The sequence below is a fragment of the Polypterus senegalus genome, chromosome 9 (genome assembly GCF_016835505.1).
Source record: "Polypterus senegalus isolate Bchr_013 chromosome 9, ASM1683550v1, whole genome shotgun sequence".
Classification (NCBI taxonomy): Eukaryota; Metazoa; Chordata; class Cladistia; order Polypteriformes; family Polypteridae; genus Polypterus; species Polypterus senegalus.
The window spans coordinates 178,486,058-178,498,883 of NC_053162.1; the positions used below are offsets into that span (position 1 = coordinate 178,486,058).

Below are 12,826 nucleotides of genomic sequence, written 5' to 3' on the forward strand. Positions count from 1 at the left end.
ACTCCTCAGGCATCCTATCACTTTCCAAGACTCCATTAACACTAGAATTACCAGAGCCTACGAAAAAACTCGTAATTCCGTCCCACCTTAAACTGCTTCTTAAATCCCTTCACACCTCTCCGCCAGCGCCCTTTGTCTTCTAAATGTGCTGATAAAGAGAAGCCGGCTATTCCATCCCCCCACCAATTTAGAACGTGCACGAACTTCTCTCAGCTCATGCCTTGATTGAGTATCTGGGAGTGAAGTGGAGTTTTAGAGCGGAAATAATAGATCGTTGTTTGGAACACACGCATTTCATGTCTGTTCCGTTTCTACAGTAATCTGTGTCAACACATTGTTAAAACAGAAACTTTTTTATATTCTAGTAGTAGATGACAAAATGTAGGCATAAACTATATAATGTATGAAGCCTGAAGTCCAAATAGCAAAGAAACATTTTCACAAGAATAACACAATTGCACTTTTATTCAAACATATAACTGTAGAAACAAAAAGCCGCCTTAACATGCGACATTGACACCAGTTTACTGTAACTGACACCGTGGCTCAATAGACTCAGCCCCGCTTGAATCAAGGGTTGCGGGTTCGATCCTGCGCCCCTCCGTTTTGAGAAGTAAACTGCTCTTGTCTTACTGTTTTAAAATAAAAGCATACATTTGATTTCAGTCTGTAACAGCCGGTGCAGTTTATGATCCTTGTACAGGTTAGCTTTTTTTTTTTTATTCACTTTTCACTCTCTCAGTCGCCTTCAGAATCAATCCATACAACCCCATCTGACACGGCTGTTTTCACTAAAGACGCGCTATAGCTCTGCAGTGTACCACGATGCATACTAACACACAATCACCCCGGTTCTGACACACAAGCGCTGGCGAAGCTGCCTTCTTCGTATCTCACCGTCACTTGCTTTTCGTTTTATTGAGTGTTACTGCCAGTCGCCGCATGTTGCTGTATGCTTTTTCTTTTGTACTACAGGACATGCAGAGGAAAGAATGGTAAAGACCAGTAACCGGCGCTATATGCAATCATCAGACACTCCCCATCTGCCCGTGTCGTTCAAACACAGGAACATATATTGGTGTAAAAGTATAACAAAAGTGCACTTTTATTCAAGTGCACTTTTTCCATCGCCTTTTCCTGTAAGAAGCAGTATACACACTTCTCTCTATCCAGCATACAGCAACATGCGGGGACTGGCAGGAACACTCAATAAAACTGAATAAAAAGAAAATCAAGTGACGGTGAGATACGAAGAAGGCAGCTTCGCCAGCGTCTGTGTGTCAGAACCAGGTGGGGCGTTAGTATGCATCGTGGTACAACGCAGAGCTATAAGCGCATCTGTATTCTGTTTCTTTTGTACTCGAGGGCACGCAGAGGAGAGAATAGTAAAGAGCAGTAAGTTGGCGCTATATGCAATCATCAGACACTCCCCATCTGCCCGTTGTTTTGTTATACTTTTCAATACTTTTATACTGCTCAAACTGGCATGCTCAAAAAATACACGTGTAATGCCACGAAAAGTGCACGCAGACACTTCATTTCGCAATCTCACCGTCACTTGATTTTCTTTTTATTCAGTTTTATTGAGTGTTCCTGCCAGTCCCCGCATGTTGCTGTATGCTGGATAGAGAAGTGTGTATACTGCTTCTTACAGGAAAAGCGATGGAAAAAGTGCACTTGAATAAAAGTGCACTTTTGTTATACTTTACACCAATATATGTTCCTGTGTTTGAGCGACGGGCAGATGGGGAGTGTCTGATGATTGCATATAGCGCCGAAGTTACTGGTCTTTACCATTCTTTCCTCTGCATGTCCTGTAGTACAAAAGAAAAAGCATACAGCAACATGCGGGACTGGCAGGAACACTCAATAAAGCGAAAAGCAAGTGACGGTGAGATCTGAAGAAGGCAGCTTAAGCCAGCGTTTGTGTATCAGAACCGGGGGGTGGGGGTGATTGTGTGTTAGTATGCATCGTGGTACACTGCAGAGCTATAGCGCGTCTTTAGTGAAAACAGCCGTGTCAGATGGGGTTGTATGGATTGATTCTGAAGGCGACTGAGAGAGTGAACAGTGAATAAAAAAAAAAAGCTAACCTGTACAAGGATCATAAACTGCACCGGCTGTTACAGACTGAAATCAAATGTATGCTTTTATTTTAAAACAGTAAGACAAGAGCAGTTTACTTCTCAAAACAGAGGGGCGCAGGATCGAACCCGCAACCCCTTGATTCCCAAGCGGGGGCTGAGTCTATTGAGCCACGGTGTCAGTTACAGTAAACTGGTGTCAATGTAGCATGTTAAGGCGGCTTTTTGTTTCTGCAGTTATATGTTTGAATAAAAGTGCAATTGTGTTATTCTTGTGAAAATGTTTCTTTGCTATTTGGACTTCAGGCTTCATACATTATATAGTTTATGCCTACATTTTGTCATCTACTACTAGAATATAAAAAAGTTTCTGTTTTAACAATGTGTTGACACAGATTACTGTAGAAACGGAACAGACATGAAATGCGTGTGTTCCAAACAACGATCTATTATTTCCGCTCTAAAACTCCACTTCACTCCCAGATACTCAATCAAGGCATGAGCTGAGAGAAGTTTTGCGCGTTCTAAATTGGTGGGGGATGGAATAGCGGCTTCTCTTTATCAGCACATTTAGAAGACAAAGGCGCTGGCGGAGAGGTGTGAAGGATTTAAGAAGCAGTTTAAGGTGGGACGGAATTACGAGTTTTTTCGTAGGCTCTGGTAATTCTAGTGTTAAACAATCTGGTTAAAAAATCCACTGCCATCTCTCCTAAACACCTCCATTCTCCATTCCAACGCCATTCTATTCATCATTCTCTTCATCGCTGTCCTTACTTCCTCCTTGCTAATCCGTTGCACTTCCTGATTCACTATCTCCACATCATTCAACCTTCTCTCTCTCTCATTCTTTTCATTCATCAGCCCCTCAAAGTCCTCTTTCCATCTTCTCAACACACCCTCCTTCTTCTCCACTCCTCGGGCATCCTATTACTTTCCAAGACTCCATTAAACAATCTGGTTAAAAAATCCACTGCCATCTCTCCTAAACACCTCCATTCTCCATTCCAACGCCATTCCATTCTTCATTCTCTTCATCGCTGACCTTACTTCCTCCTTGCTAATCCGTTGCACTTCCTGATTCACTATCTCCACATCATCCAACCTTCTCGCTCTCTCTCTCTTCATTCATCAGCCCCTCAAAGTCCTCTATCCATCTTCTCAACACATCCTCTTCACTTGTGAGTACTTTTCCATCTTTATCACCCTATCCTGCTGCAAATCTTTCTCAGCTCGGCCCCTCTCTGTAGCCCACCGGTCCTTTTCTCCCTCCTTAGTGCCCAACCTGTCATACAACTCATCATGCGCCTTTTCTTTAGCCTTCGCCACCTCTCTAACCACTCTGCACAGCACTCACAGTACCAGTGTACAGGTCGGTCATGATATCCAGCAACCCTCAGGGGATTCCGCGAACCTTCAGGATGCCCCACAGGGCAACTCGGTTAACTCAGTCGAACGCATTATGAAAATCGACAAAAGCTGCAAAGAAACTCTGCCGATTATTCACATTTATGCTCCATGAGGACCCACAGTGCCAGGATGTGGCCGATGGTCGACTTCTTAGGTGTAAAACCAGACAGGTAGGTGAGCAGGTGATCACAGATCCTATTGAGGACGACCCTAGCAAAGATGTTACCTGGCACCGAGAGCAGCGTTATCCCCCTGTAGTTGCCCCAATCCAGGCGATGATCCTTCCTTTTCCAGACAGAGATGACAAGTCCCTTTTTCTAGTCAGTTGGGATGACACCAGTCTCTTGAATGGAAGCAAAGATAGCTTGCAATGCCAGGACGAGAGCCGTACCACCAGCATGGAGAAGTTCACCCTGGATACCAGAGAACCCTGTAGCCTTCCCCACCCTCAGCTGGTTCACCACCTGTGCCATCTCAGTGAGCGTGGGGGGTTCACAGCTAACTGGAGGATCAGCCATTGAGGCAACTACAAGGGGATAACACTGAACAAAAGTTAATTTAACATCTCCATTTCAAATAAAATATTTTTTGCAGTTTAAGAAGTGCTGTTCTTTTTAAGGTCACAGAGTTACTTGCACAAGAGACAGAAAGGCAAGTCCAGGTTCAGTGTTAAATATTTTAAAGATCGTGCAACAAGCATGTTACACAGAATGATGCAGCTGAGCAACTATGGTGCTGCCCTTGAGCCTCTACCATTAGAAATGGTGAATTGCCGGGAACCCCGGTCACAGTCAGGTTGGGGAGCAGGGACGGGTACAGCGCGTTGCTGCACCCACCACACAACAAAACAGCCTGGGACCCTGGTTGGCGACCCCCAGGCAGACACGTGGTCCAGTCCCACCCTCGAGAAATGACCCTGTATCTTCCACAGCCAGATGTTACAAGGGTGTCTCCTTGGCCTGGTCCAGTCACTCAGATTCTCAACAATGAGGGTCCTGCGAGCCGGATCACTCTCGGGTAATCACGTCACATGGCCGTAGTGCTGTAACTGACACTCCCTCACTGGTCATGTGCCTTATTCGGGACTCCATGAGCAACACACAGTCACACCAGTGGAACCCAAGGATTGTCTGAAGAAACACACATGAAGGAGTCCGATCTTCATCTCAGGTCACCAGATAGCGTCCATGTTTTGCAAAAAGGGAACACCAGGACTCTAAAGATTTGGACCTTTATCCCTTTGCAGAGATATCAGGAGCGCCACACACCCCTTTCCAGTGACCTCATGACCCCCCCCCATGCTCTCCCAGTCTGTCTACTGACATCACAAGAACAGACACCAGAGTCATGAATGTCACAGCCGAGGTAAGTAAACCTCTCGACGAGGTCGACACTCTCTCCACAGACAGACACACTGCTGATGGCCGTGCCCAAGAGGTCATTAAAGGCCTGGATGTTGGTTTATATCCGGACCCTCGAAAGCCCAGACTCTCAGACTCCTCACTCAGAGCCCTCATTAAAGATCACAGCATTGTCAGCAAAGTCAAGATCAGTGAATCTCTCTTCACCAGCAGATGTATTTTCCTCATATTTTTTCATAATGAAATGTCTGTTATAATATTTTTTTTATGGTCCCATGAATTTCGTTACAATGGGATTACACCTGTGTTAATAAATGTATTCAAATGGTCAAAAAAGCAGCACACGCTAAAGGCAAAAAAAAATGATACAAATTTACAAATACAGTTAAATTAAAAAGTCTGCAGTGTGCACAAATCTGAATTGTCTGATCTGTAAGTTTAAACTTTGGAGGAGAGGGTTAAATCAAAGAAAAATGTTTCTTCGTCCCAAGCATTATGAAGGGCACTGTATGAATGATGTAGATCAGTGTTTCCCAATCTCGGTCCTGGGGGCGCACTGTGCCTGCAGGTTTTTGTTCCATCCAACTTTTGTTTTTAATTGGACTTCTGGGCTAATTAAGTGATGTGTTATTTCCCAAGTTCTGTGTTTTGGGAACCATATAGAAATTAGGTAACTAATTTGGTAGTTTTGTAAAAAAAAAAAAAAGTATATATATATAAAATAAAATGTACCAGGCAGTTATATGGGAATAATGTATTTTTTTTATTTTTAACAATATTTTCATTCTACTTTTCTAGGTGTTCTAATTGATTGATTAATCCATTATTTACTAATTAGTGGGTCTGACTCTAAAGTAGCTGCAGCCTTTGATTATTCCGTGTTGTTTGCCAGCGTGTCTGCTCTGCTTATTTTTAATTGTCATTAATAAGATAACACCAAAGGGGGAAAAACTGCACAGAGAAAAGAGCAAAATATAATGAAATGCACAAAAGAGAGTTAAGCATTTCAATCTATAGCAAAATCAGAAATATTTCTAATTGTCTTATAAATGTAAAACTCCTGCTGCTGTGCTTTTCTGAATGTAAAATAAAAGAAAAATAATCCCAGCTAATTAAATGAGATCACTGCTATCGGGTGTTGTCTCTGATTAGGAATCTGGTTGAGACAAACACCTGCAGCCACAGGGGGTCCCCCAGGACCGAGGTTGGTAAACATGGGTATAAATAATGATTTAACTAGCAGGCGGGATGCCTTGGAGTCAGCAGAAGTATTGTAGATGGACCTGGACAGAATTTAGACTTGGCAAGTGACGTTTATTGTAGGTAAATGTGAAGTTCTACAAGGAGCAAGTAAAAATTTTGGCGGTGGGGGTCTAAAACTAGATAGTACTTTTTATGAGAGTGACTCTGGAGCTGTGGCAGACTTTTCACTCGATTGATCCGGACAGTGTGTAAAGGTTATCAAGAAAGCCAATAAAGTGCTCCGTTACAAATCAGAATGGGTTATACTTGAGCCATGTTGTGCCCTAGTGAAGCCTTTAAGTACATCGCTATATACAAACCGGATTCCAAAAAAGTTGGGACACTACACAAATTGTGAATAAAAACTGAATGCAATGATGTGGAGATGGCAAATGTCAATATTTTATTTGTAATAGAACGTAGATGACAGATCAAACGTTTAATCCGAGTAAATGTATCATTTTAAAGGAAAAATATGTTGATTCAAAATTTCACGGTGTCAACAAATCCCAAAAAAGTTGGGACAAGTAGCAATAAGAGGCTGGAAAAAGTAAATTTGAGCATAACGAAGAGCTGGAAGACCAATTAACACTAATTAGGACAATTGGCAGCATGATTGGGTATAAAAAGAGCTTCTCAGAGTGGCAGTGTCTCTCAGAAGCCAAGATGGGTAGAGGATCACCAATTCCCACAATGTTGCGCAGAAAGATAGTGGAGCAATATCAGAAAGGTGTTACCCAGCGAAAAATTGCAAAGACTTTGCATCTATCATCATCAACTGTGCATAACATCATCCGAAGATTCAGAGAATCTGGAACAATCTCTGTGCGTAAGGGTCAAGGCCGTAAAACCATACTGGATGCCCGTGATCTCCGGGCCCTTAAACGACACTGCACCACAAACAGGAATGCTACTGTAAAGGAAATCACAGAATGGGCTCAGGAATACTTCCAGAAACCATTGTCAGTGAACACAATCCACCGTGCCATCCGCCGTTGCCAGCTGAAACTCTACAGTGCAAAGAAGAAGCCATTTCTAAGCAAGATCCACAAGCTCAGGCGTTGTCACTGGGCCAGGGATCATTTAAAATGGAGTGTGGCAAAATGGAAGACTGTTCTGTGGTCAGGCGAGTCACGATTCAAGTTCTTTTGGAAATCTGGGGCGCCATGTCATCCGGACCAAAGAGGACAAGGACAACCCAAGTTGTTATCAACGCTCAGTTCAGAAGCCTGCATCTCTGATGGTATGGGGTTGCATGAGTGCGTGTGGCATGGGCAGCTTGCATGTCTGGAAAGGCACCATCAATGCAGAAAAATATATTCAGGTTCTAGAACAACATATGCTCCCATCCAGGCGTCATCTCTTTCAGGGAAGACCCTGCATTTTTCAACAAGATAATGCCAGACCACATTCTGCATCAATCACAACATCATGGCTGCGTAGGAGAAGGATCCGGGTACTGAAATGGCCAGTCTGCAGTCCAGATCTTTCACCTATAGAGAACATTTGGCGCATCATAAAGAGGAAGGTGCGACAAAGAAGGCCCAAGACGATTGAACAGTTAGAGGCCTGTATTAGACAAGAATGGGAGAGCATTCCTATTTCTAAACTTGAGAAACTGGTCTCCTCGGTCCCCAGACGTCTGTTGAGTGTTGTAAGAAGAAGGGGAGATGCCACACAGTGGTGAAAATGGCCTTGTCCCAACTTTTTTGGGATTTGTTGACACCATGAAATTATGAATCAACATATTTTCCCTTAAAATGATACATTTTCTCAGTTTAAACTTTTGTTCCGTGATTTATGTTCTATTCTGAATAAAATATTAGAAGTTGGCACCTCCACATCATTGCATTCAGTTTTTATTCACGATTTGTGTAGTGTCCCAACTTTTTTGGATTCAGGTTTGTACATAAAATCCAACGTCTCTCTGATTGTTTGTCTGCTTTTCACGAGAGAACTACTTAATGGATTTAATTGGACCTTTTTCTATACTTTGCTTGAACATTCTGGTTAATTTTGTGACTTCTCTCATCCCTCTAAGTGTCATAGTTCGCTTGCTGTACTGATTTATTTGCATGAATCCGAGAGACACGCAGCGGGCCGGGGGGATACTCACTTACGCATCTGCCTCTGGGCGTGTACCTTACCTCTGCTTAGCTATCGAACGAGATAACTACTTAACGGATTTATATTAGGATTTTTTCTATAATTTGCTTGAACATTCTAGTTCATTTTGCGTCTTCTCTCATTGCTCCAAGTATCATAGTTCGCTTGTTGTACTGGTTTATTTGCACAAATCTGAGAGACATGCACTCGCGTGTCTGCCTTGGGTTGTGTACCTTACCTCTGCTTAGCTATCGAACGAGAGAACTACGTAATCGATTTAGATCGGGTTTTTTTTCTATAATTTGCTTGAATATTCTGGTTAAATTCGCGACTTCTCTCATCGCTCTAAGTGTCATAGTTCACTTGTTGTACTGATTTATTTGTATGAATCTGAGAGACATGCACGCATGTGTCTGCCTCGGGTCGCGTACCTTACCACCGCTTAGCTAGTGAACAAGAGAACTACGTAATCGATTTAGATCGGGTTTTTTTTCTATAATTTGCTTGAACATTCCGGTTGATTTTGCGACTTCTGTCATCGTGCTAAGAATCATAGTTCGCTTGCAGGAGCGATATATTCGTGCTAATCCGAGACAAAGGCTGTGGGCCAATGGGAGTGGGAAGCGTGATGTCAGGAGTCGGGAGCCAAGCGGGGCCCTCCTCACTGTCCTTTTTCACTAATTCACATACTCCAGCAGCAGCATACTGATTAAAACAATATCTATACTAATAAAAGGCAAAGCCCTCACTCACTCACTCACTCACTCACTCACTCATCACTAATTCTCCAACTTCCCGTGTAGGTAGAAGGCTGAAATTTGGCAGGCTCATTCCTTACAGCTTACTTACAAAAGTTGGGCAGGTTTCATTTCGAAATTCTACGCCTAATGGTCATAACTGGAAGGTATTTTTCTCCATTAACTGTAATGGAGTTGAGCTGGAATGACGTGGGGGGGAGTTCGTGTGACATCATCCGCCTCCCACGTAATCCGTGAACTGACTGTCAGCGCAGTGCGTAGAAAACCAGGAAGACCTCCAAAAAGCGCTTAACAAAACATGCATTATTTAATTGAGAAGGCAGCGAAACAGTAAGAAGCGAGCGAGTGACACATACTACCATATTCATGAGTGCTGCTACCTCGGAAAGAAAGCAAGGTGTAAACCTAAACTTTAAATTAAGTTCATAGACAGGCTACCGCTGGCGTTTCACATGCCCACAGGTAATGCGGGATACAAGTTTAATGAGAGGACGCAGGATATAAGCGAGAGTTGTGACCACTTTGTAACTAAGTTAAAATTGTAGGTGAAGGGGTGTGCTTATGCAAATTCCTAGAGACTGTGTTTGTGGGGATTGACAGTTAAAGGCGGGTGGGGGAGTCACGTCATCATCTCCCCTCCCATTCATCTCATTTCGGTCTGAGCTGAGCTCAGCGGCTAACGCCGTCTTTCGAAGCAACTTCACACTGCCACCAAATACTCACAGAAAAATCCACAAGTTAATACACACACTGTCTCTAGAGTTTCTCCACACTGAATCCTCCAGGCACTACTTACAAAAGGTTACATTGACAATCGTGTTACGTTATTTTTAAAATCTTTCCTTTTCTTAGCACAAGCACAGCTGAGAAGCTTGATGCATGTGCTCCATAACGCGTTAAAAATAATGCATTTAATCACACTTTGCATTACAAGCAAAGGGAGCTTTGTCAATGCATGATTTCCTGGTACACGATTACATTGATCAGTGCATCCCGATTCATTTTACCCTCGCACCACCTTAGTTTGAGAAGAAGTATGAAAAAATATGAGGTTAACACAGAAAAACAGATCACCAATTCAAGCTTTATGAATAATCGATTCGCCATCAATAATTGTTTTGGTAAAGCCATCCTCCTTCCATTTTATAATTTTTCCGCCACTAGCCATGATTAAATGAGCGGTAAAAAGTAAGAGCAAAGCAGGGTGACTTATTTAGGCAGGCATATATATGACAGCAACACTCATGACAATGTCAATCATGTTACGTTATTATTAAAATGTTTCCTTTTCTTTTTCATTACTTCTTTAACACACTACTTCTCGCTCGAGGCGGGTATTTTGCTATATATATATATATATGAATGACCTCCAAAGAGCTGAGACTTTTGATATCATGAGCGTGTCTGCAAAACTGGGGTCTCCTGCCAGCAAAGTCGAGCAGCCAGCGCGTGCATAGCTGTGCCGGCCTTTGAGACGCTGACTGCGCTTCTGCCTTAAGTCAAAGTGAGCACTTTTAATTTTTTCATCCTCCCCTGCGCTATAGCCCAGACAAGTGCAAACACGGGACCCCTTTTCTACACCACGGCAAAATAATATTAAGGCGATTCACACTTTCTTTTGCACGTATACGATTATCAGGTCCGCACCTCGGATTATGAAGACACGCACAGGAGTGAAGGACACAATTCCCACCGCGACTGTCCCCAAAAGGCGATCATAACGTCAGCGAACACATCTCTCTATACTATATAAAAGAAAATGGCAACTTTACTTTCTTTACACCTTTTTTCCTTTTATCCCAAACCAAAGCCTTTCTCTCTTAACACTGCAGAGGACACAAAACAAATTTTCTTTAAATGCCGGTAAGGCACATTACCAGAGGCACACATTTGAACGTTCACATAGAAAATGTAAGTTCTATACCACAGCCGTCATGTAGTGCCTTTCAAAAGGGATCTACTACAGAGAGATGATCCACATATATTTTAGCTGCTGTTAGTTACTTACCTGTTGTGTTACACAGTCTTTAAAATGTAGTTTACCCGCAACCACTCCAGCACTGCTCAATGTACCTGTACTTCTTAAAACGTTAATGTTTTACTGTTTAATAACTTATAGACTATATTTTATTATTTTTCCCTTGCACTCAGTAACCAAAGCTATACACACACATATAGACACATACAAACATACACACAAGTGTGTATATATATATATATATATATATATATATATATATATATATACACACACACACCTATCTACATAATATATACATATATATATATATATATATATATATATATATATATATATATACACACACACACACATACACACACAAATTATATATATTTGTGTATGTATATGTATGTATGTGTGTGTATATATGATGTAGATAGGTATGTATATATATATATATATATATGTAGATATGAAGATATGTATGTGTATATATATATGTATGTATGTGTGTGTGTGTATGTGTGTGTGTGTATATATATGACAGCAGCAATGCAAGCTGTGAGAAAACAGTAAAAAGGAGGCGTGTCAGACGTCGTGGTACATTTTCTGATGCAGCTGCCGAAAACAACTTCGTGATGCTGCGGCCAAATACACAAAACAATTACTTTGACAATCATGTTACGTTATTTTCAAAATGTTTCCTTTTCTTTCTCTTTCCTTCTTTAACACACTACTTCTCTGCTGCCAAGCGCGGGTATATATATATATATAGATAGATATAGATAGATATGAGAACAACACTCATATCAATGACAAAACAATTACATTAACAATCATGTTACGTTATTTTTTAAATTTTTCCTTTTCTTTTTCGTGCCTTCTTTAACACACTACTTCTCTGCTGCGAAGCGCGGGTATTCTGCTAGTTAAATTAAAGAGTGATAAAAATGCATGTATACGCGGGTGAAGCCGCGGGGGATGGCTAGTGGTATTATAGAATGCTTTTAAAAATGTACATTTTATGTACTGTCTGCATGTAACTACATTCTGAATGATGAAATGCTCACACACTAATCTCTTTTTATGGTTATAAATTGGCAATGAATGCAAGAATGAATAAATGGAATAATTGCATAGAAAATGCAAAATTTGGTGCATTAAGGGAGATTCTGTCTTTAATTTCTTATGCAGAGTGACAGTCATTTTAGCTCTAAATATTTCTTTATTTTCTGTTATTGTAGGCTCATCACCTGAAGATGAAATTCCAGTCCCTCAAAGTTTTGCTGTACCCAAGAAGGAAATCAACATGGTGCCTGATATGGGAAAGTGGAAACGCTCTCAGGTGAAAAGGGGATGGGAATGATGCATTCATGTTGGGTTACTGCTGTGAAATGCACCACAATAAATCAGTCTTTGACATACAGGCCAGAAGAAACTTCAAATTTTGGACCCTTGGCAGCCTCTTTGGCTGTTCCTCTGCTTATGATTGGGTATTTGATATAGAGAAGTGTTTAGTAAAGCCATACTTCTTATATGACCTAAAATGTAAATCTCTTTTGCATGAATTCTTAAAACACATTCATTTGCTGTTCTTCTCTGGAAAGGCAGTGTGCATGTTTATAGGTAATGTTATGAAATTAATCTTTTTGGAGCAGATTTTGTGTATATATATATATATATATATATATATATATATATATATATATATATGTGAAATTAGTTTATGGCAGGGATCTCAAACTCCAGTCCTGCTGGGCCACAGTGGCTGCAGGTTTTCATTCTGTTTTCTTAATTAGCGACCTGTTTTTGCTACTAATTAACTTCTTTTTCCATTCCGGGGGAGATAATACTCTGTGCAAGCTCTCCGTCTGGTCCTTCCAGCAGAAAGGTGTCCCGGCCAGG

General features: G+C 41.5%; 1 protein-coding gene across 1 annotated transcript in view; it reads left to right on the forward strand.

Annotated features, from left to right (window-relative positions):
• ptpa (protein phosphatase 2 phosphatase activator) overlaps nt 1-12,826 on the forward strand; it is a 211,175-nt gene that overhangs the window by 7,349 nt on the left and 191,000 nt on the right. Inside the window, exon 2 of the mRNA XM_039764421.1 lies at nt 12,166-12,266. Coding sequence (XP_039620355.1) covers nt 12,166-12,266 — 101 coding nt within the window. The remainder of the gene's footprint in view (nt 1-12,165; nt 12,267-12,826) is intronic.